General features: G+C 45.0%; 2 protein-coding genes across 3 annotated transcripts; both read left to right on the forward strand.

Moving 5' to 3' along the window:
* The first annotated feature begins 380 nt into the window (after nt 1-380).
* Nucleotides 381-17,101, forward strand: CLPX (caseinolytic mitochondrial matrix peptidase chaperone subunit X). Of its 2 annotated transcripts, XM_065734086.1 has the most exons (14): nt 381-503; nt 3,793-3,953; nt 5,383-5,500; nt 8,353-8,507; nt 9,202-9,361; nt 10,699-10,740; nt 11,188-11,364; nt 12,010-12,174; nt 12,523-12,611; nt 13,101-13,265; nt 13,963-14,262; nt 14,648-14,740; nt 14,963-15,069; nt 16,045-17,101. In XM_065734086.1, the coding sequence occupies exons 1-14, from the start codon at nt 434-436 to the stop codon at nt 16,133-16,135; spliced, it is 1,893 nt and encodes a 630-aa protein (XP_065590158.1). In that variant the 5' UTR covers nt 381-433; the 3' UTR covers nt 16,136-17,101. The 2 variants fall into 2 exon arrangements, with proteins under 2 accessions (XP_065590158.1, XP_065590159.1); XM_065734087.1 differs by lacking the exon at nt 10,699-10,740.
* A 936-nt stretch (nt 17,102-18,037) lies between these two features.
* PDCD7 (programmed cell death 7) lies at nt 18,038-20,458 on the forward strand. The gene is made up of 5 exons (XM_065734060.1): nt 18,038-18,767; nt 19,054-19,192; nt 19,517-19,753; nt 19,873-19,960; nt 20,313-20,458. Exons 1-5 carry the CDS (start codon nt 18,063-18,065, stop codon nt 20,428-20,430), a joined length of 1,287 nt encoding a protein of 428 aa, XP_065590132.1. The 5' UTR covers nt 18,038-18,062; the 3' UTR covers nt 20,431-20,458.
* The last annotated feature ends 3,225 nt before the right edge of the window (nt 20,459-23,683 follow it).

Here is a 23,683-nt window from a genome sequence, read left to right on the forward strand (position 1 = left end):
TCCGTTTCTCTTAACCATTTTCAGCTGCAGTTTCTGTTTCATTTTTATCCTGAAAACAAAAAAGAAATAGTTACGGGAAGTACTTCTGTTGCATCCAAGAATGGGAAGCATGAAACAACCTGGCGTTGTCACGGGGTTCTGGGAAGACGCGAGGTGAGCTGCTGTTAAAAATCGGGAGTTACCTAAAATCGATGTGCGGGCGGGAGGCAGAATGGCCCGACACCGCACTACGCTTCCCACCGTGCCGCGGCTTGCACCCCCCCCACGAGGACTACACCTCCCAGAATGCCCCGCGCCCTGCCTGCGGGAGGGCGTGCGCGGTGACGTCACGAGGCGGCGCCGTGCGGGGGAGGGGCTGTTTACGCCGCGGGCGGGGCGCGCAGCTCCGCCGCCACCGAAGGCCTCATCGGGGGGAGCGGGCCGCGGCCGCGCCATGTCCGCCTGCCACAGCTGTGCCGCGGCCGCGCGCCTGTTGGGCTCCACGCTGCCCTCTGCGCGGAGAGGTAACCCCCCCCCGCCACCCCCTAACTCCGTTCCCTTCAGCTTTTCCCGGCTCCTGCAAGGCCGGGCCCTCACCCCCGTCGCCCCCCCCCCCCCCCCCCCCCCCCCCGCTGTGGCCGCTGTCAGCTCCGTCGGGACGGCCCTGTTCCCTCTGGGGTGTTCCCCCCAACGGGTTTAAGGGCTGCGGGGAACGGGCTCTCGTTGGCGTAATTCTGTGCTCGGTCGGCGGGAAGCGCGTCCAGCTGGCGGCGACGTGCGGCCCTCTGAGGGACTTCAGCCCTCCTCCGGCCCCGTCCCTTGCCTCCTGTTGCCGCGTGTCCTGTGCAGCCTGTCGGCTCTCGCGGCCTCGCTGTGGCAGCTCTCCCTCCGTGTGACTGAGTTTTGGGGCTGAGCTCAGTGCTGCGCGTCCCTTTGTGTGTGTGACATCTGCCCTGGGACGGCTGAGCCCGCGCAGAACCGGGCGGGTGAGTTTGAAGGCAGGCAGCGCTGCACGATCAGCTGCTTTTCCGTGTACGTTTCGAAGGAACAAACAGAACTTGTGTCTTTTTTCCCTCAGAACTAACAATTTAGAGGGACGTGTACAAGAGCAAATAACACCAGGACCCTTTTGTGGAGTAACGTTGCACATCAGCTTAATTGGAGCTTCCAAAAGTCTTGGCCACATCTCCTGTCAGTCACAGTGTGACAACTTCGGGCAAAAGACTCATACAAAATTACTTGAAGATTGGCCCAAAAGTTGTGGTTTCATTCCTCACCTCTCAATGAATGGTGAATAAGGTGTAAAGGAGCCTTGTGTTTTGTCACAGTCTGCTCACCTAGGAAGATTATGGAGAGGTGCTGTTGCTGCTGCCACAATTCTTGTTTGATACATGTTCTTATAGCTACAAAAAGTGCCCAAACCTGACTGCCAGTGCGTGTGAGAGCACTGCTGTGCTGCTACGTGACTGCACCCTTACAGTTCCTGCATCCTTCAGCAGAAGGTGCCAGCTTTTGAAAAGCTGCCTCTGGGTTTGCTTATGCAATACAGTTATTGCTATAACTTTCTTCTTCCTTCAGTCTTTAATTGTACAATGAAGTTCTGTCCAGAAGGAAACAAAAACAACAATAAAGCCAAAAATCACTCAGACCTCTGGGTTGGCTGAACGCAGCAGGCTTTGTCCCAGGGCCTGAAGCTGATGGAGCAGTAATGTGGTTTTCTTTTCTTCTCCTTTAACCTATCTGTACCCTTTAGAATTCAGCGCATGTGGCGTGGTCAGTTTAACATTAATATCCCTACAGCCTGACCAGCTTTTGTGAGAGGGAAGAGAGATGTGAGCAGCAGCACAGGCACTGCTGTGGGGCTGATGGTTGCCTGGATCCACTGCCCCCACAGACTCTGGGTGCAGCAGCACAGCTGTGGTGGTGCTGATCGATAGAGCAAAAGTATGGTGCTTATCAGCTCGTGTCGATTCACAGCCCACCCAGTGTGGAGTTTTCAGGACATCTTGTGTCATTCAGTTAAAGTTGGCCATCTTTGGTCCCCATATGGTGCTCAGTAAAGTGTTTGTGTCTCTTTATTAGAACTTTGTTCTCCATAGCCTGTATTTCTCCTTAGAGTGGGAGAATTGTGATCTTGGTTTTTTTTGCTCAGCAGAGATGCATTTTTTCATTAAGATATCTTTAGAAGTAGCAGGGCAGATCTCAGTAAAGAAACCATTTATGAGGAATAAGCCCTCCAGGATGGGGAAGTGCTGCAAACAGCTGTAATATTTGGACACTCAGTGCGGTGTGTTAGGTACTGACAAGTGCTGGAGCTGTCAGTGTATATTTGCTCAGCAGGGCACTGCTGCTTGTGAAGGTGAACCAGTGTTTGAAGTTTGTTTCTGGTGTGCAGCACTCTGTGTGTTGGCATCACTAATACAATGTTGTAAGCTGAGGTGCTTTTCCATACTGTCGTGGCTCTCAGCAGGGGACTTGAAATTCTGTTAATTCTTTTTATGTTTGCCTGTCTATTTATACACGTTTTAAAATAACAAATAAAACCAGGAGTGTTTAGTCCTTTCAGAGCACATGCATTGTGCTTCTCATACCAGTTCTTTGTTCCAGTTGGGCTTTTCTGTAGAATTCTCATCTCTGACTTATTAATAGAGTTAAAACCAGGGAGGAGGAGGAGCAGGTTTTGAGCTCTTCTTGCCACCGCACAGCTCTTCTGTCGGTAACAGTCTGAACTCTCATCAGATACATAAAGCAAGTCCAAAAAGTGCTGGTTTAAATGAAAGGAAGGAGGAAGGTAATGATTGCAGGCTCCTTGTTTGTGCCGAGGGATGTTGAAATCTCAAGGATGACATGTGTTGATTCACATCACAGCTAGGCACGGAGCGTAACCTTACACGCTGCTTGCTTTCTCAATCAGTTTTTTTTTTTCTTTCTGGCAGCAAGCTGTGTCACAGCATTAAGAATGTTTAGTATTTATTCGTGCCTCTCTGTGAAGGGTCAGCATGTGCCAGATGTAACACCACCTTTTCAGTTTCCCCTTTTGTGTGCGTGTGTCAAACACTACCTCCAATTCCTGGAAATGATTTCTCAGCAGTGCTGACAGTGAAATCCAAATCCAGACACATGGGCTGGGCCTCTGGCACTCCTCTTTGCTAACTGCTGCATAATAAGGGGACTTTTCAATGGTCTCTTTTCTTACTCTGACGCCCAAAGGGTTTCACAAGAGCTGCATGCTGGTTGTTCTGAGGATTGCTTTCACACGAGGGATGTTCCCAGTCCTATGTCACAATGGGACTCTGAGCCCTCTGATGTTAGAGGACGTGGGATTGCTTTCAGGTCACTTTTGGAGGATCTGGCAAGCTTTTATGGAGTAAACTTTAAGGAGGTGGAATGAATTCATTTTGCATAACAGAAATGTGGGTGCTCAGAGTTCTGCTGTCGGTGGCTGCGAGCTCTATTTAACAAATCAGCTCTGGGGTTTGGTGATGTTGGGGTTAGGACTGGGGTGTTTTCAGTGGAGATCCAAAGTCTGAGTACTTAATGTATAGCTAGAAGACTACATTTTGAACAGAGCATGCCTAAGGAAAACACTGATTAGGTCTTATTGTAATGATTTCCCTGAAGAGTTGGATAAAAGCGTAAAGCAGTGTATTGAAGCTGTGCACACTCAGTAGTCGCAGCCACAACCAGCATGCTTTCCAGTCCGAAGCTACGAGGTAGCTCTGTTGTCTTGTTGTGATACCAGCAAAGTTTTCACTGCAGTGTAACGGTTGATGAAATCAATTGTTTTTCTTGTGTGTTTTCTTTTGTTTTTAGGTATTACCTGTGGCCGTGCACGCATCCCTGTTCTAGGGAAACTTGGCACTTTTGAAACTTGTTCTCTCAGGCGGATTCCTCTTAGAAACTTTTCAGAAACACCGGCGTATTTTGCTTCAAAGGATGGCACGGGCAAGGATGGCTCTGGAGAAGGAAGCAAGGTAATCTCAGTGCCTTATGCTTTCCAGTAGTTTTTGTAATGATGTTTCATAATTACTTCTAGTATCTCTCTCCTTACTTAAAGTGAGAATCTTACTGGAATTTTGCTCACTCTTCGTGCTTATTGCTGCAGCTGTCAGCAAAGAAAAGTTCTATTGTGAATCTACTGGCAGACAAACTATACAAATGTTCCATAATGATTTCCCCAGTTTTATTAATCTTTTTGCCTAGGGACACTTCATAGGTCTCTGTAGAATGTTATACATTCACAACAGTTTTCAGGAGCTCAGGGAAGAGTAGTGATCAGGACTGTTCTTCAAAAGCCTGATACTGCCAAGTGGGCTTTTAAAAGTAAGTACAGTTAAATGTTCTTTTCAGCACTGGTTTGGTAATTGTGTTTAAGTAAGACAACCTTGTGAGGAGACAGTTTATTCTTGTTTGTAAATTTTAATCTATTTTCATCCTGGTCTTTCTCTGTGATTATTGTTAATCAACAGCTTCTTCAGATAAATGATTACCTGAGAATAAAATTGCTCTTTAGTCAGCAAATAAGATTTTGAGAGATGGAGCAATAACTTTTGCCTTAGTATGGGATGTCGTGTCCTCTGAGTGACTGTCCAAATGGCTCAGGTGTGTTCCAAAGCTTCAGATTAACCTTGAATGATGAAGAAGGAAATCTGATTTTTTTCTTCTCCTTTTGAGCTTGAGAAAGATTTTGGGGAAAAGTTAGTGGGCACGTAAGGTTAAAACAAAGTGCAGGAGTGTCTTAGAGGAGGGGAGACAGAACTTTGGTGTTTCCTAAAATGTAGTAGCTTTTACTACCAGTAAAACAACAAAAAAAAAATCAGTTAAACACCACTGAAAGCATAACGTGGAGAAAGACCAGTAGGATTCTGCCTCAGAGGTCAGAAGAGGATTTTTCCAGTTTCTGAGATGCTTGTTTTATAGGCATATCTGCCCTACAGCCATCTGCCAGCATAGGGACGTCTGCCAAGGACGTGAGAGGAGATGTGGCATCCGCAGCCCTTAGAATAAACACAGTTGTGATAATGAAATGGCTCTCTATGAGTATGATCTGTTTTCTTCTCTGGGGTTAGTGTAAACTGTGTTGGAATGTGCTGTTAAAACACTTAACACAGCATAGCTTGCTGTTACTGTAGTGCCCATCAAGCAGTTCTAACACAGATATGGGATGCTTCTTCTGTGGAGATCCAACATCAGTGCAGCCGGGAAATGCAGATGCTCATACACTTCAGGTTGTTCTTATTGTGCTGCTCTGAGTTATCAAAACCTTTACAAAGTCCTGACAGGAGTTATTTCGTTACGCAGGTATTGCAGTATTCACGTGACTGGATTCCGTAAGCACGCTGCCAAATGCCCAGTGTCACAGCTCCGTAGTTTGGCCCTAATTGTCTGGAAATCTCTTTTTAGAAGTCTGTCGGTGAGGGGGGTGGTAAGAAGTCGAGCTCTGGAAGTTCTGGAAAAGGAGGGAACCAGCTGCGCTGCCCGAAGTGTGGTGACCTGTGCACGCATGTGGAGACCTTCGTGTGTAAGTGCTGATGGATAACCTCTATAAACAGCTGCAGATGGGATTCTGTTAATGGTCTGATGCAGTCCTGATGGCTGTGTTTTAGTCTGTGTGGGGAGAGGAAGGTTAAGCTTAGCTTGGCCACGTTGGATTGGGCATATACTGTGTAATTGCCTGTGACGTGGAGCAGAATGTGATAGTGGACTTTGGACTGTGGTTATGAATATGCACGTTTATAGTGCTTGTCTACATTTTGTGCAGTCAGAAATGCCTGTGTAAACAGTACTGCTTTATCTACTAATACTTCTTTCTGTCCATTTGCAGATGTAAATCTTAATAATGTCTGTCTTTTGCTTACTAAATAATAGGACTAATCCTGTATGTACTGAAACCAAAGTGGTTATCCAGCAGAGGAATCATATGTGACAGATGGCTTTCTAGATTAGTTTTTGTGACAGAATCAAACGTAATACATTCTAAATAGGAAACAGTCCAAACAGAAAATTCAAAGTGTATCAGATTCTGTTGGACTCAAAGACATTTCTCCTTACTTCAGCACTCATGAGACCAGCCTAGAAAATAGGGGTCAAAAGGCAAACACTCATTGTCACTTGGTGTGGGGCTCAAGGAGGAAGCATCAAATCATAACCAGACTTGTGCAGTAAGAAACTTCAGACAAGGGCACATAAACTTGTTTAACAGTTGTTAATATTCTAGTGGAAAAGAGCAGATATGGGTTAATTCACTGCTGCTTGTATGAAGCAGGCTATTTAATTAAAATGATCAGGCAGCGTGACATGTCACAGGACAGTTCTGTAGTAACAGTGTGCTTAAATAAAAGGATCAATCATCAGTTGCTGTGTTTTGGTTTTTTCTTTTCTTTTTAGAAATAATGACTCTATTTGAAACTGTAGGCAACAGGCAGTTCTGAAAAAACCAACACAACTGATGTAACAAGAAACAGAATCCTTTGGACATTGTCCTTCAGTCTGGAAATACAACTCAGGCATTGACGTGGAGTAGAACAATAGCTGTGTCCTTACCCAGCAGGAATGTAGTTTGGTTTATTTTCATTAGCACTAGGAATATTTAGGTGTCCTTAAACTTTCTTATGGAGAGGATGAATTTCTACTACTATTATGGGAGCAAGTCTGCTTGTGGGTGGCAAAGTGTACCTTGCAGGGTGCAGAGCCTTATGTACTGAAAACCAGAAGGAAAATAAGGAATGAGCAGCCATTTCATTTTTTTTTTCCAGGAATAAACTATGAAGGAAGAATGGAACAAATAAAGAGATTTGCATTTGACATATTTTCTCAGCAGTTCCCATGCTGCTTTAGTTTGCCAAACTATGCAGAGAGTTCTGTGATCAGTGAAACAAGATGTGAGCTGCTGAGGTGGAGTGAAATCCAATAGCTTTAAAGCTGATCCACACAAGAAGTCTTAACCAGGCACTGCTTTTACTGTCTTCAGCTGATACCATTAGCTCTCGTCCTCAAAAGCAAGGCTTTCCTGTTATGTACTTCACAGGGCAGAGGCTCCCCTGATGTCCTTTTGTTAGCAGTTGTGTAGCCCATTGTCCCACAAGTGTTTTCAAGATTAATTCTCTTTCTTTTTCTTCCTGTGCATACTGTAGAAACCCAGCATTTCTCTTTGACGAGGTCAGCTTGTGTGGGCTTTGGAGATCTTTTGTACAAGCACTCTGGCAACGTTGCCTGAAGCAAAAACAACACTCAACTTGTTGGGTTTTTTATTACATAATAAGTATTTGTAAATATCTTCACGATGGTGAGATAATTTGATATGAAAGCTCTTCCTTTTTTGTTTTAAGAACAGAAAAGTTGCTTGAAGTTTTGAGTGTTCACTTTTAGGAAAACAGCAGAGCTGGAACTTGGTTTCCCCGGATAAACTGCTCATCAGTTCTGCCACCCAGTGGAGCTTCTGTCAGCACTCACATGGATGCTTGTTTCCCAGCACTTTGCAAACAATAGAAACTGCCCTCTGCAGCTGTGCTTCACCAGCTGAGGGCAGTTCCCAAACTAATCTGGGGCCCACAGCACATCGAAGCTGCTCTGTACCTACTGACCCTGTTGATCTTGATGAAAATAAGAAAGGTCTCTATTTAACCTTCCTATCTGCTGCTTGGAGTAATTGAGGCAAGGACACTCTGCGTGATGATTTTTCTTTTTAGTGAATGTTTTCAAAGAGTGCATAGTAGAATTCTTACACCTTGCTGTTTATTGAAATACTCCGTTGGTCTTTTTTACTCTTCTATCAAATGTATTTAATAATAAAAAATGCTGATGCCTGCTCTGTGGAAGGCAAAAGCAAGCTATAAATAATCAACGAGTTTATTGCTGGAGGCTGCTAGTAAAATCAGCTGTACTAGACTGTGCAAGCCATTTTCTGAAAGCTTTTTATGAGTTCAGGAGTTCAGGCATTGAAGATTTTCCTGCAGTTGCTGCATTCACTTTGCTTTTAATGTGATAAAATTACTGGTATATTTGGTTTAAACCAGTCGTGTTGTATGTAATAGGACACAGCAATATTGTTAGACCTATTTCAGGTTATTAACTTGTTTTCCTCTATTGCCTATTTTATATTATTTCAGCTTGGATTTCTGAAAGAAGTGAAGTAGTGGTTCAAGTTCTACTTTGCAATTCATGGCTTTTTGGGGAAATAATTCACAAAGGTGGCAGTAGGAGTGTTCAGCTTTTGAATATTGAAAGAAACATGTTTTGTTCTTGACAGTAAAAATAAATAAGCAGACCCTGAGATCTTGCAAAACATCTTGATCACCTTTTACATCTCCAAACTGTCTCTTGTTGGGATGAGCCAGTAATTTCTCTTACTGTTTTGATTCTCTTTTTCCACAGCTTCCACCCGTTTTGTGAAGTGTGAGAAGTGTCACCATTTTTTTGTTGTACTGTCAGAGGCAGACACTAAAAAGAGCATCATTAAAGAGCCCGAGTCAGCAGCAGAAGCTGTGAAATTGGCATTCCAGCAGAAGCCACCTCCTCCACCGAAAAAGGTATTGTTCTTATTGTCACCCACTGTTCCTACAGCATGTAGGCATACTTCTTAATCTGCATTGTGTGTAGTGTTCTGCTGTGATGGAGCGACAAAGAATAAAGATTAGCTCAAGATTAAACCTTTGAGAGCTTTGTGACCTGGCAGAGCACTGATAAAGGAACAGTAGATCCCATAAAAGGAGTCAGGCTTGCTTTCCTCTGGCTTTGTCTTGTGACTGAGATGCAGTACCTTAATTTTCTCCTTGTGACCCTGAGATAACCTCAACCCTCTCCAACCATGGCATCTTTGATTTCCTGCCATGGCTTCTTATTCCACACCCTAATACTGTCAGATTCTTTCTGTAGTTGCAAATCCTTTTGTTTGACTTCTTTCTGGTTGAGAATTTTGGCTAGTTAGTGTGTGCCTGCAACCTGTCTACTGCTGCACCCATATAAAATCATTTGATTTCCTTCTCCCAGGTGTTGGGGGATCGTACTGTGTTTCACATTTCCTAGTGGACTGCTGTGGTTTCTGAAGCACAGGGTTCAGCTTTGCTTAATTGTGAAGATTTCAGAACGTTTGTCAGAATCTCACACACACAAAAAAACCCTTAAAACAACACTCAAGTTTTGAGTGTCTTTCTCACAATGTACTTTTAAAAAAATTTCTGCAGTTATTTAGAATGTTTAATTAATACTGAGTCATTTTTCCAGATTTATAACTACCTCGACAAATACGTTGTTGGTCAGTGCTTTGCCAAGAAGGTGCTTTCAGTTGCTGTGTATAATCATTACAAGAGGATCTACAATAATATCCCAGCTAACCTGAGACAGCAGGCTGAAGTTGAAAAGCAGACTTCTCTAACGCCAAGAGGTTTGTGTGATGCTTGCTATTCCTCTACTCAAATAAAGTCCGCCATTTCAGAACCCTACCCCATTTTTGACCTTCCAGTGGTAGTAGTTGAGCTGCAGCCCAAATAGATAGACTCAAACATTGCGTTATTAGGTAAAACACAGCATTTTCAAAATCCTGTATGTGAGCAGATTATTGCATTAATGAGGGATGGAGGCTCAGAAGTTTTGAACCTGCCTGTTTTCACTATATATGAAAGTATAATGAAGTGGGATAAGCAAATACTGCACCAGTGAGTTAAGATCTCACCTAAGGATGGTTTCACTTTCGATGCTCAGGATTCGGTCATTTAAATTATTAACAAGTATATACAGTGAAATCACTTGTTAAATTTGAATCTTCTGTGGCTTATTTAAATAGCAGTCCAGAAGGTTTATGATTTCACAGGTGTTGTTTACCCTACTTAGTGTTTTTTACTGACCCGTTATTAGGTATTTTCCTTTATAAAGTAAGCTTGCTAAATTTTTCTCCCTAACCTTCTTTACTGCTTCATGGCATATCTGCTGCTTGGTCTGCAGGCAACAGTGCAGATCGCACAGGCAATATTTTGCATAGCTGATGAATCATTACCTTCCTGAACTTAATTGCTGCTGCTGGCAGCACCTGTTGGTCACTGCAGCATTGTTCCATATCTAGCAGGTGTAGCCTGAGCTCCTCTTGGCAGTGCTTCTGCTACTGAGTAAATATGGAGCTATGTTGATCTAATTTATTTTTAGAAGTAGGATTAAGTTGCTGTCTCTGATTCAAAGTATACCTTGACTTTTTTATTTTTTTCTGAAGGTGTTTTGTTCTATAATGCAATTAATAGTATGCCAAGAAAACAAGTCTTTGTTTCTTGAATGTGCTTAAAAAATCCAGCACAGACAAAACATTGAACGTGCAGGGGAGGACCTCAGCAGCACTGTTTTGTACCTGGCATACAGAAGTTGCTGATCCTCTACAGGAAGGTAGTGGTGTGCACCCACAGAGAAACTGCCAGTGAATGTTTGTGATCTATAAACTCATAGTTCATATAGTGCGGAGTTGTATTATGGCATCTTTTGTTTTTTTTCTAAAACACAAATCCATTAAGAGGCAACAGTGTTAATGTTTTACATAATAAATAGCTTGCTGTCATTCTAAAAGCATGCAGGTTAGGCCTGGGGTCAAACTTGATAGGAATAAAAACTAACTCGTGGGGATTTCTCGTTAGAAATCCCTCAGACAAGTTAATGATAAGTATTCAGAAGAGGGCAAGAGGTAGAGAAAAGCAATAAGATTTTATAAATTTTCATTACTGTTTTCATCCTCTCTCTTAGAACTAGAAATCAGAAGACGGGAGGATGAGTACAGATTTACAAGTAAGTGATCTCTCTCCTCATGTCCTCCTCTGCAATATTTACTCTTTTGATATTCATGTAGAATAGTGTTTAGTGACCACTAGTTAGAAGTGCTTGCTTTTTTCTTCCTTTATTAAAAATAATGGCTGACAGTGAGCATTTTTGCAGGGGGGTGACATGTCTCTGACTGTTTAGTTTTAGATGGAAAGCAGCAAAGTGTAAGGAGGAATGTTTCTGTGTGATAGAGTGTGCCATGAGAAATTCTCTCCTTGTATGCACTTGTATGCACTTACTCAAAAACAGGATTGAAACTCGTGGTTTTGTAGCAATTGCATCCGATTTGTTGCAGTTCTGTCTCTGACTTTCTGTACTAATATAAAACCCCAGAATGAAACAGAAAGCTCTTGCTATGTACTGAAGGTAGTGATCAACCTTGCAGTGCTCTAACAGTGCTGTTATTCTCTTCAGAGCTGCTGCAGATTGCTGGGATTAGTCCGCACGGTAACGCTTTAGGAGCATCTATGCAGCAACAAATGAACCAGCAGATACCTCAGGAAAAACGGGGAGGTGAAGTACTAGATTCACCCAACGATGACATAAAACTTGAAAAAAGTAATATTCTGCTGCTTGGACCAACTGGATCAGGTATACAGCTGGATGGTTTTAGACATGTCTAATGCTTGTCTTATTTTAGTTCCTTTTGGTACTGACTGATTAAAAGATGCAACTTTTCCTTCTCTGAAATAAAATGCATCTAAAGTCTGTCTGCTTTTTAGGAGGCAAGTTGAGATGTGGTTAGGAAGTGGTCAGCAGGTCAGTTACAGGTGGATACATGAAGTGGTGTCTGTGTTCTTAGGCATGGGTTGATGTGGTAACGTTTTGTAGACTATTTGAGAGAGCACTCAGTGAATAATATTTTAATTCTGTTTCTCTCCAAAGAAGGAGCATTGGAACTTTGCACTGCACTTTGAGTGTCTGCAAAGGACTATTGATTGGCTTAATCTTTAGTCTATCCAAGTACGTGGTTTTTGTTTTGTATTTTGTGTGATACTTTGTGGTACAGTATGCATTTCAAGCTGCCTCAAATACAGAGCTGGTCTTATTCAAAAATACAGCCTGCTTGTGAGTACTGTCTGACTTGGAAAATTTTCCTTGTATGAGCGTACATGAATATGCTGGTAACATTTTAGATGTCTAATCACTGTGATGACAATCCTCTGATAAATCCTTGAGTTTGTGTGGCCTGAAGAACAACATGGCAGTTATAACATGCAGTTTTTACTTCACCAGGTAAAACCTTACTGGCTCAGACTCTGGCTAAGTGCCTGGATGTGCCATTTGCTATCTGTGACTGTACAACCTTGACTCAAGCTGGCTACGTTGGTGAAGACATTGAATCTGTCATTGCAAAACTGCTGCAAGATGCCAACTACAACGTAGAGAAAGCTCAGCAAGGTAAACTTCTACAGTATGTTTCCTGAAGTTCATGAGCAAGCTGTGTTAAACCTTACTTTGGTGCTGTGAACTTGCAGATCATCAGTACTTCTGCAGACTATATTTCTGTGGCATGTACCTGCATTTTTCTGCTTTCAACTCAAGAAAAAAATAAACACGAGGAGAGCTATGTACTTATCTGCTAGTTCTTGTTTTAGCTTTGTTTATGTATTCTGGTCATACATTTTTGCAATCTGAAATACAGAAGTAGAAACGATTTTTATCTTAAATTGCTTTCTTCCCAGTGTGTAAATTTTTGCCTGTCTTACAAAGCAGGATCTTCCTTAAGTCCATTTTCTGTAACTGCAGGAATTGTTTTTCTGGATGAAGTGGATAAGATTGGCAGTGTTCCTGGTATTCATCAGTTAAGGGATGTTGGAGGAGAAGGTGTTCAACAAGTAAGTACTTGAATGCAATGGTTTTACTTTATAAGCAAACTGCTCATCAAGTCTGCTGTGTCAAACAGTATGAGTCAGCTCCTTAACTATTAACCTCTGAAACTCTTTTCTCAAAAAAATCCCAAAAGCAACTGAGGACCACATTGCAGAGAAGTTGTAATTTAAAAGCACCCTTACGGCATTCAGATAGAAAGTTGCTTAATGGAGGCAAGAATGGATAACGTTTTCTGGTTTTGACAAAGCCCTCAATTCATTACTATGTGTCACTCATTATGTGTATGCGAATGGCATGAAAAGATTTTTGTCTGTCTGTAAGTGGGATTATTTCTCATTGAGAACTGATTTCTTTAACCATTTACTGATAGAATGAGGGCATAAGGAATTATGAAATGTATGTACACCTGTGGAGATATTAATGGTGTGGGGTCTTGTTGCTTTCTTGTGTGGTGCTGCACAGTGATTTTTTATTGCTTATTCTTTCCTCCTCAGGGCCTGTTAAAGTTGCTGGAAGGCACAATAGTAAATGTTCCAGAGAAGAATTCTCGTAAACTGCGTGGAGAAACAGTGCAGGTTGACACAACAAACATCCTCTTTGTAGCTTCTGGTGCTTTTAATGGCCTGGACAGAATAATCAGCAGGAGGAAAAATGAAAAAGTGAGTACACCAGGCTGTATTTGAACTGAAAAGTTCTAATCTCAATCGCTAGTACTGGCTCCTGAAGGTCTTGCTATATTTGTATATCTGCTATGTTTGTGTGTAGAGCAGCGGTTTTCCATCAGTTATCTGAGGACCTGAGGTCAAGGAGGCTTAAGAAAGGTAGCAAAGAGCAAGTCTATTGTTAGTAGGCTTAAGGAGCTTGCAGCAGTCTCTGTTTCTACAGGGAATTTTTAGCACATGCAATAGGAAAAAGGTTGAAAACCGTTGATGGAATTCTTGCTAGTGGAGTATTTACAACAGATTAAGAACCTCATGTTTCTTAACAAAAAACCCAGAATGAGACACACATTGTTTTTGCAGTGATAACAGGATTTCTTTTATTTTGAGTGTGCCAAGTATGAAACTGAGAAAACCTCCGAATCTCAATAGAGGTTTGCAAACTCAGGATGTGTTGCTAATATTTTTGAGTAGAGCTTACTCTTACTCAGCCAAACATCTCAGTACCTTACAGTGGCAATCAGCTGTTGTAAGAAGTTGGTTTTGTGCCAGAGGTTTAATTTTACTAAGAGTTCATTGAGCTTAAAATAATGCCTAGTGACAAATTACTGCTTTTCTTTATGGACCTGGAACATGATTTAGTTACATAAAGAGAACTTTGTAAGCACATCAAGTTTTTATTTCTCTTTTTTTGCAGTATTTAGGATTTGGTACACCATCTAATATGGGGAAAGGCAGAAGGGCTGCAGCAGCAGCTGATCTTGCTAACATAAGTGGAGAGTCCAACACACATGAAGATATTGAAGAGAAGGATCGCTTGCTGCGTCACGTGGAGGCCAGAGATCTCATTGAATTTGGCATGATTCCTGAGTTCGTGGGGCGTTTGCCTGTTGTGGTTCCTCTGCACAGCCTGGATGAGAAGACCCTTGTACGGATTCTTACGGAGCCACGAAACGCTGTGGTTCCCCAGTACCAGGCACTGTTCAGCATGGATAAGGTTGGAACTGTTGACAGCTTTCCAGTGCTCTCATTTACAAATAACATTAAAAAGCTGCATCACTCTAAAGGTGTAATGTCTGTTTTGCAGCTCAAGAAAGTGAACTTACTTCCTTTCCTACATAGCTAGGACATAAAATAACAGACTGAGATGTGTAAGCTGTAAAAACTTACTGATTGCTCACTTAGGCCGTTGTTCTGTGAGGAGATTGCATACAAAATATTGAATGCAGAGGTGTAGTGGAAGTTCTATGTGACATAAATGTTAACTGTGCTGGTCTGTGACAAGTAAATTGTTACTGTTTGTGTAATACACTGTTGTACTTAAGGTGCTATTGAATTATAAATTAAATTACTAACTGAAATTGCTCTCTTTCTGTGTGTAGTGTGAACTAAATGTAACCGAAGATGCATTGAAGGCTATAGCTAGACTGGCCCTGGACAGGAAAACTGGTGCAAGAGGTCTGCGATCTATAATGGTAGGTGAACTAAGTCTCATCTGGAGTGAATGAGCCAACAATCCACGTTGGTGTCTGTGGCCCTCATCGTGGCAGTTTGGAGTCAACACCTTGCTTAGAAACGTGTATGTTCAGATTTCTTCCAAGAGGGGCTCTAGCTCTGATAATCACTTACTAACCACGTAGGTATTTTTCTGTAGAAGAGACCGTACCTAAATATTTGTTCTCTGTGTATCCTCGTAGGAAAAGCTGTTGCTGGAGCCCATGTTTGAAGTGCCCAATTCCAACATTGTATGCGTGGAAGTTGACAAAGATGTTGTAGAAGGCAAAAAAGAGCCAGGATACATTAGGTAAAGCCATGATGAAGTATCAGATGAGTAACAGTGAGGCAAGTGGTCTGATGTTTGTCATAGGAACAAGTGCATAAAAGCACAACCATGCACACAACCTAAAAAAGGTTCCAGTATCTGTATACAGTTGACTTAGTGCCTATTCTGTCCTAGAAGCTTTGGGTTTGTATTGCTTTAGTTTTCTAAAAGAAGATAAAAAATAAACTTCTACATGAAGTTACTTTAAATCTCGTTGCGTGTGTGTGAAATAATCAGCATCATAAGATAACAGTAAAGAAACTGACATTCTGAATGTGTTTTCTGAAGCAGAATTTTTCCTTCTTGTAACTTCTGCCACTCTGAGGTACTTGTGATACAAGCTGTGGACTGCAGCAAGTATTCTCTGCTGCCCTTAGAGTAGTAGAGGGTGAAAGAGGTGCATCTGTTGATTGCTGAGCTCTCATTAAAGTAATGAGAGTTGTAAAGATTATATTGTGGTAGAGTACTGAAAGCACCCGACAAATCTAGGTTTAAAAAGTAATGCTTTTAATGAATGAGCAGTGGAGCTGTGAGAGGGGATGGGTGAGGTTAAAATCAACACAGGAATGATATTTAGGAACTTGAGCTTGGTCCAAGTGGACTTTGTCCACTGAGATGCGTGCTCTGCAGTTATCTGTATGCGTGTAATTTCTCACAGGGAAGGTTACTTGAACTTGTTTTGCAGAGCCCCAGCATTCAGTGTTTGCTGAGAACTTAAAATTTGCTGATGAAATCAAATGACTGAACTGAACTTATCAGCCTTTTGGTTCATGTTCAGTGATGAGCTTGCGTAGTTTGAATCTTCACAGCACCGTTTTCAGATCAAAGGGTCTTTAAGCAGATGGAGATCTGAACGTCTTTCATCAGGGCATTTTGCAGGTGGCAAAGGTATGGAGACTGTCTCCATCTTTTTCCCCTCCATTTATGTCGTATCTGATCTGTTCTTTTTAATTATAGGGCTCCCACTAAAGATTCATCTGAAGAAGAATATGACTCTGGAGTGGAGGAAGATGGCTGGCCTCGACAAGCAGATGCTGCACACCATTAAATTCTGTCACAGTGCTCTCCTTGGTTATTTCCTTTGGCTTCACAGTCTGATACTAACAGCACTGGCTCTATCTCGGATACGAGACGTGATGAGGAACCTTACTAGATAAATCAGATCGTGTATTTTACTGTAACATCACATTGATTTATTGGAGGGACATTGTGTGGACTTGAATGGCATAATGTTCAAATAGAAATTGTATATAACATTTGTTCAATTAAAATATATAGCAAATACAGCAACACCTGGATTGCTTTTTCTAAAAACTAAACAGCAATGCAGGTGCTGCCAATAGGTAGGTTTTACAGTAAATGCTACTCTACAAATGGGGAAAACAAGTTTAATCATTAGCAGAGGGTGAATAAACGACCGGCTCCTCGTGCAACTCACGTGGGGTGTGTTCAGGTCAGTGTTAGATTTCTGCTGGTGTCAGAGAGCCAGCAGTGCTGGAGTGACTTGTTACGTGGGGTGGGAGAGGAGGCCCTTGCACCAGGACTCTGCAAAGCTCGGGGACGCTCTGCTCAGTGCTGGGAGGTTTTGCTGCTGGTTTGTTAGATAACTGGGATGCAGTGTCCAATACACCCTGTGCTTCACCTCTCTATTGGGAGTCAGCTGTAGTCACCTTAAGTGCTGCGGATGAAGGTGGAGACAATAATTTGCTCACTTTTCCAGAGGAGTAGGTAAAATGAGGAGTGGTAAGCTGTCAGTTGGGATGACGAGTTGGCATAAATTTTTAAATATTAATGTTCTAATATAGTACATTTTGTTTAACATATTGGAACGATCATGCATCAATTTTTTGGTGCCCGGTATTTGCCCAACCTATCTTATAATGTTAAGAGACAAAAAGTGTATAATATTTTTGATGTAATTGGTAGTGATTGTTCACATGGCAGTGCTTTTTTAAGTTATATGCTCAAATGCTAGTATTGCATCTTGTGGTTTTGTCTTTGGTTCTTAGGCTCACGGCAAAGCAGTCCTTCTGTTCTACATCCAAATGAATTCAACCCTTTAGGGAAGTATTTGTAAGGACCCAAACGGACCTGTGTGTTTTCAGTTTTTAGGAATTAAAACTGTTGCTTACAGCTTGGCTTCGTCCTTCAGTGCTGGATTTAGGTTTTATGGAGCCCTTCTCCTATCGATTAACCCGTGCTCTTTGAAGAGAACTTGTCTCATTCTTTCCCATCCTGCAGGGGTTTGGGTAGGGAAGGGTTCTGCCCTCGGTTTTTTTTGTTCATTTTTGTCATGTAAATTTGAAGTGACAGTCATGTAATCGTTGTGTTCTTCCATAGCAAGCAGCGTTAGCCACGCGTGCCAGGTACAGCGTTAGGATCACACCGTTTTCTGTTCCATCACCCATCCGTGCTCCGGAAAAAGCTGCTCTCAGAGCTGAGAGAAGCTCGGTCGCCTCAGTTGGGAACCTGTGGTGAGCTGTAGTGTGTCCTCATTTTCCTTTTTGCAGAGTGAGAAATAGAATCGCTTTTAACTCAGTTCTTTAATTCACGTTTTTGTTGTTTTTTTTTTTTTTTTTTTTTAAACGGATTGAGGAAAAAAGAAAATAACCATTTTAGGCAGAACTGTTAAACAACTTAGTTTTGGAAGTTGTTTGGGGTTATTTGCAATTATGTAATCGGGAACTGTTTTTAAGGAAACAAATGCTGTGTCACTGCGGTTTGTACCTCACTGCTGGCGTTTGAATAAAAGATGAATACTTGGAGCTGTGTCATCCCTGCTGCTCGTCTGACAGCGGTGCTGCTCTGCGGGGGGACGTGTGGGATTCGTAGTTAATTCTACTTTAGTTACAGATGGAGATGAACGAAGAGGGTTAATAACGGTGCCGCCTCTCCGTGGGGCGCACCGCCCCGCTGCCCCATGGCCCCTCCCGTCCGCCGGGGGGCGCTGTGGCGGACGCGGCCGGGCCGCCAAGATGGCGCAGCCGCCTCCGCCGTTCCCGGGCCGCTTCGCGCCTCCGCCGTTCCGCGCCTTTCCCCCTCAGGCGCCGGGGCCGTTCCCGCCGCCTCCCGCTCCGTTCCCCGTCCCGTCCTCCCGCCCGCCCCTCCCTCCGTTCCTCCTGCCTCCTTCCTCCGAGCCCGGCCCGTTCTTCCCCGCCGCTCCGCTCTTCCCCCCGTGGCCTTCCGCCGATCGGCCGCGGGGCCCGGAGGACGCGGACGCGGCGCAGCGGCAGCGCGATGAGGAATGGTTGGGGCGGTTCCTCGCCCGGCGCGGCCCTCCCGCGGTGCCCCCGCCGCCTCCCGTGGCCGCCAGCCCCGAGCTCGGGCGCCGGTTGGCGGTGCGGGCTCTGGGGGCCGTGGGCCGCCTGGCGGGGCTGTGCCGGGCCCTGCGGCGGAGGGAGGCCGAGGGCCGCGACGACGGCTGGGAGCGGGAGCGGGCCGAGGCCGAGGCGCTGCTGGAGGAGCTGCGGGAGACGGTGCGGCCGCTGAGGGACCCCGGCTACCTGCGGGAGCTGGGTAGGAAGGCCGAGAAGGCGAGGAAGAGGAGGGAGCGGCTGCAGAGGAGGAAGCGCGAGGCCCGCGCGGCCGAGGAGGAGGAGGCGGCCCGAGCTGCGGAGAGGGAGGCCGAGATCGACCGATGGAGGGCGAAGTGCATCCAGGAGGTGGAGGAGAAGAACCGGGTACGCGCAGAGCGGTGCCGTGCCCGCGGGGAGGGAGTTGAGCTGGCAGTGAGCCGGGGTCTGCCTCTGCTCCCGGCCCGTGGGGTGAGAGGTGATGGCCCCGAGCTGTGCCACGCACGGTCCGGTTGGTTATTAGGAGAAATTTCTAATCAGAAAGATTACAGTGGTGTGACTAGAAACTTACATCCATCTCCAGCACTTCACTCTGTTTTTGAGAGTACCTTTTTCATTCTGTCTCTGTGGGATAATTCATACATCCTTCTGGGTTTTCTCCTTTCCTTTGCAGGAGCGGGAGCTTAAGGCTGCTGCAGACAGTGTCTTATCTGAAGTAAGGAAGAAGCAAGCAGACACAAAGAGAATGGTGGACATCCTGGGTGCCTTAGAAAAGCTTCGGAAGCTGAGAAAGGAGGCAGCTGCCAGGAAAGGTTAGCAGGGAGAATTTTTCCAAACTTTTCTAATGATGCACGTAGGAAAGAGCAGCACGTGGAAGGTGCACTTTGAAAAAGCTGTTTATTAGTTATTGTTGTTAAGTTGTTCTGCAGGAATAGCTGCGAAATGCTGAACAGCAACTTGGATGCAGGGACTGCGTTCCTGTGCTTCCAAATTCTTCCTTACCCCCCAAAAAACCACTCCTGTTGAGTTAGTTGTTGGCTTATGCTTCTCTGAGATTTTGCCATCTCTGCTGTTAAGTCTCATAACAGAGCTCCTTCTGAATTTGAAAGCACTCAGTTAATCCTCTTTCTCTTTAGGGGTTTGTCCACCTCCCTCGGCAGATGAAGCCTTTGAAAATCAGGTGGAAAGTCTGAGAGCATTGCTCAGAAATCGCACAGAGCTGTATGAAGCTGAGGAGAGAGCACTGAGAGTGATGTTGGAGGGAGAACAGGAGGAAGAAAGGAAGAGAGAAATGGAAAAGAAACAGAAGAAGGAAAGAGAAAAGCTTCTACAGCAGAAACGTGAAATTGATTCCAAGCTGTTTGGGGATGCAGGTAAATGTCACGTGCCATAATTCACTGTATTTACTGCTTTCAACTCTTAGGCTTCTCAGACTTAGTGGGCCCAGGGGTCTCTGGTTTATTGAACAATTTCTGTGTCTTTGTTTTAACAGATGAATTCCCTCTTGCCCATCTGCTGCAGCCTTTCAGAGAGTATTACTTACAAGCTGAGCATTCTGTAGCAGCACTAATCCAGATCAGGTAAAAGCAAACAAAATCTTTGTTTTGGTGTCCAAGATGACAAGTGTTGGTTGTCAAGATTGCAAAATTAAACCCCTTTTGGTTCATTAACTTCCACGTATGGCATTGGGACGAATCCTTCCAGTTCTTTCTTGGTTGGTTACTCGTGTCCAGCAGGCACTCCCATGAAGCAGAGTGCACTCATGCATAACCACTGCATTAACTCTAACAGCATGCTACAGCTGTTGTGTTTGTGCTTTAAAAGCAGTGTTACAGAGCACGGTTTATAGTCTCGTGTGTGGGTTGGTGTGTGTGCATGCACTGCTGCAGTTCTCTTGGGCTGGATGTCCTCAAACACCTCTCTGTATTGAAGGCACGAATGGGATCAGTACTTGGTGCCCGCTGACCACCCCGAAGGAAGCTGCATCCCTCCAGGATGGGTTCTTCCGACTCTTCCCACGAGTGACACTTGGGCCACTGCTGTCAGATGATTCAGAAATAAATGATTTTTGCCCTGGAGGAGCATTTCGTTGTGCTTGGTGTCAGTGTGAGAGGAGCCAGCGACGAGGTGTGCGCTGCGTGCTGTGCTCAGGAGGGCTGTAGCTTTGCTTTCTGACCGCAGGGAGGTAAACCTGAGTGACTCCGGAGCTGTCAGCCCCCTCGTGGTGCAGTGGCAGTGCTGCTGTGTGCTTTTATCAACACATCACAATCTGAATAAAGCAGCGTTGCTGACAAGGTGATTCGTGCCAGTGTTCGTGTTCTGTTTTTAGTGACTTCAGGAGCTGAAATCGAGATGTTGACATCCCCAGGATTTTGGTTCTGTTTTTGTTTTGAAGAGCTCATCGGTAGACGTGCTTTTCTTCTTAATGAAGCATGTCAGGCATTGCTTTCAAAATAGGTTCTGTATTTTCGTGCATGGAAACGTGCTGTGGTGAGTTCAAACGTTCCCAAGTACAGCGAGACGTCCCATTTATCGGCCTGATGAAAGCAGCTGCTGCTGTTTTGCTTTGCTGGGCTCAGGCTGGTCCCACAGCATGGAAACATTTCCCTCTCGTGTTGGAGTAGGTCGGCCTGCCTACTGTGTGAGTGCAGCCAGTAAGGCAGCTGGGGGAAAAGGGTCATAAAACCCCACACAACCTGCTGCGACTTTCTGCCTTCAGAGCTGTTCTTCTGTAGGAACAGATCTGTTTAAAAATACGGCCCTGTTTGGTAAGATGATTTTTGCACAGAACAAGCAGAGAAAATGGCATTGTTTTTGAAATGGTTTTGCTCCAGGGGAAGCGTTTGTTCCAGTTGTTGGTGTCAGGTGTGACCCGGCCTATGGAGAGCTGCCCAGTCCTTCCGTGCTCCTGGACGGTTCCCTTAAAGCAGTGATGTCCCATATGGTTTTGGGGCTTTGTTTGCCTATGCAGGTTGTCTTGGCTTCTTCCCAGAGCTGCAGTCATGTTCTCACTGAGCCCTAATGCGTGGGAATAGATGTCATCTTTCCAGTTCCTTATCCCTGAGCGCCGCTGCGTTGTGTCATCCCTGGGGGAGGCAGCGCGTGGCTCCCGCCCGCAGCCGACTCCTTCAGTGCAGTTACACTGTGTCAGTGCTTCCTGGGCTCATCCACGCGTCCCCCCTTCCCCTGCCGTGGCTTTTAGCTTCACATCACCCCAAGGCTTTACAGCTAGGTCAGGCCCTGAGAGTTTTACTTGGCAAAATAGCATGGAAACTGTTTGAAAACGAACACTTTCCATTTAATAAGATAGGTGGCATGGGGTTGCTGTGCTTCAGTAGTTAGGCTCCTTATCCCATCAGCGTGTCTGCTGAGACAGACTAGCCACTTAAGCTACTATAATCTAGATACTGTCAGAGGCAGATGCTCGTCAGATGCGTGGATTTAAAGATTTAAGCAGTGGATGAGGAGGTGGTATAAAAGCAGCTGCTCTCCCTGCCGTGTGAGAGGAGCTGCTTGATTTCAACCAACGGTAAGGATGACTTGATATTACTGATAAGAGCTGTGACTGCTGGTGAGTGGTGTGCATTTGGGTACACTTCAATCTCACAAGCTTTCTGGGCTTTATTTGCATTTTTCTAATGATGTCTACATTTAAATGTTTTGAGTGAAAAAGGGTGAAGTCACAGTTGAAGGAAGGGGAATGTTAAAGGACACAAAAATGAGTGTGTTTGAGTATGAAAGCAAAAGCCACGTGGGTTCAGATTCAGTCCTAAGCTGCAGATTTGAGTACAGCAAGGTATTTCTCACTGCCATCCAGATGAGTGCTGTGAGAAACACTGAAACCTTGCTGAAATCTGACAAGATGACAGCAACGGGTGTCCTGTGCTCATGAGGTGGGGGACCCTTGTGGTGAAAGGAGCTGGAGTTGTTTAAAAGGAGCTTTCCCCTCAGCTGTGTTCACGCAGGGCACCCAGGGGTGTGCAGCTGTGCTCCCATTCAAGGCAGCAGAGCCTCACTGCAGCCTTCCCCACATTGACACCGGACCCTGGAGCACCACAGCTTTTTGCAAACAAGCCTGGTTCTTTTGGAAACCTGCAGGCACAGCAAGATATGCCCTGCTTTGTGATTGCAGCTGGCACCCACGGGTACACACAGCTGCTGGAGGTGAATCCCTGCGCGGAGGGGCTGTCCTTCGCAGTGGGGGCTGCGTGGTGGTGGTCATGAGCTGGAGGAAACGGGGACAAGGCGGATCTGTTGACGTGGTCGTGCGTTTTCTTTGCTGGTACTTAGGTGGATTGTAAGCCCCTGTAGGCCGGGCAGCAGATGGCCCCTGGCACGTTGCACAGTGTGTGCTCGCAGCCATACACGTGCGGGGCAAAGCTGCTTCGGGGCCACGTGGATTAAGGGCTCCTGGCGTCAGCAGCTGGGGCAGCTGGCTGCCAGTCTGTGCTGGGTGCTGCTCCACTCTGCCACGTGTCACTCTTAATTTGTAGGCTAGAGGAGGTTTGTTGCTTGCCTTTCCTAAGGTGAGGAACTGCCTTTCTATTTTCATGTTGCAACAGCCCCAGGCAGCCCTACTGGCGTGGGGAGGAGTGGCTGGGAAGCTGCCTGATGGAAAAGGACCTTGGTGTGCTGATGGACAGCGGGCTGAATATGAGCCAGCAGCGTGCCCAGGTGGCATCCTGGCCTGGATCAGGAATGGTGTGAGCAGCACTAGGGAAGTCATCCTCCCCCTGTACTTAGCACTGCTGAGGCCTCACCTTGAGAACTGTGTTCAGTTTTGGGCACCTCAATACAGAAAGGACATTGAGGTGCTGGAGCAGGTCCAAAAAAAGGCAGCAAGGCTGTGAAGGGCCTGGAGAGTGTGCCCTGTGAGGAGAGACTGAAGGAACCGGGGCTGTTTGGTCTGAGGAAGAGGAGGCTGAGGGGGGACCTCATTGGTCTCTTCCAATATCTGAAAGGTGCTCATAGGAAGAGCGGGGTTGGGCTCTTCTCACTGGTGACAGTGACATAAGTTGCTCCAAGGTAAGTTTAGGTTGGATATCAGGAAACACTTCTTGACAGAAAAGGTTGTTGAGCACTGGAGTGGGCTCTGCAGGGAGGTGGTGCAGTCACCATCCCTGGGTGTGCTTAGAAACTGTTTGGATGTGGTGCTCAGGGGCGTGATTTAATGGAGGGCTGTTAGAGTGAGGGCAGGATGGTCGGGTTGTGGTTGGGCTCCATGATCTTTAAGATCTTTTCCAACCTGAGTGATTCTATGACTCTGTGCATCAATAGGGCCACATACATTCTGCTGCTTATTT

Source organism: Cyrtonyx montezumae, unplaced genomic scaffold (genome assembly GCF_038088225.1).
Source record: "Cyrtonyx montezumae isolate F1298 unplaced genomic scaffold, pur_monq_1.0 scaffold_17, whole genome shotgun sequence".
NCBI lineage: Eukaryota > Metazoa > Chordata > Aves > Galliformes > Odontophoridae > Cyrtonyx > Cyrtonyx montezumae.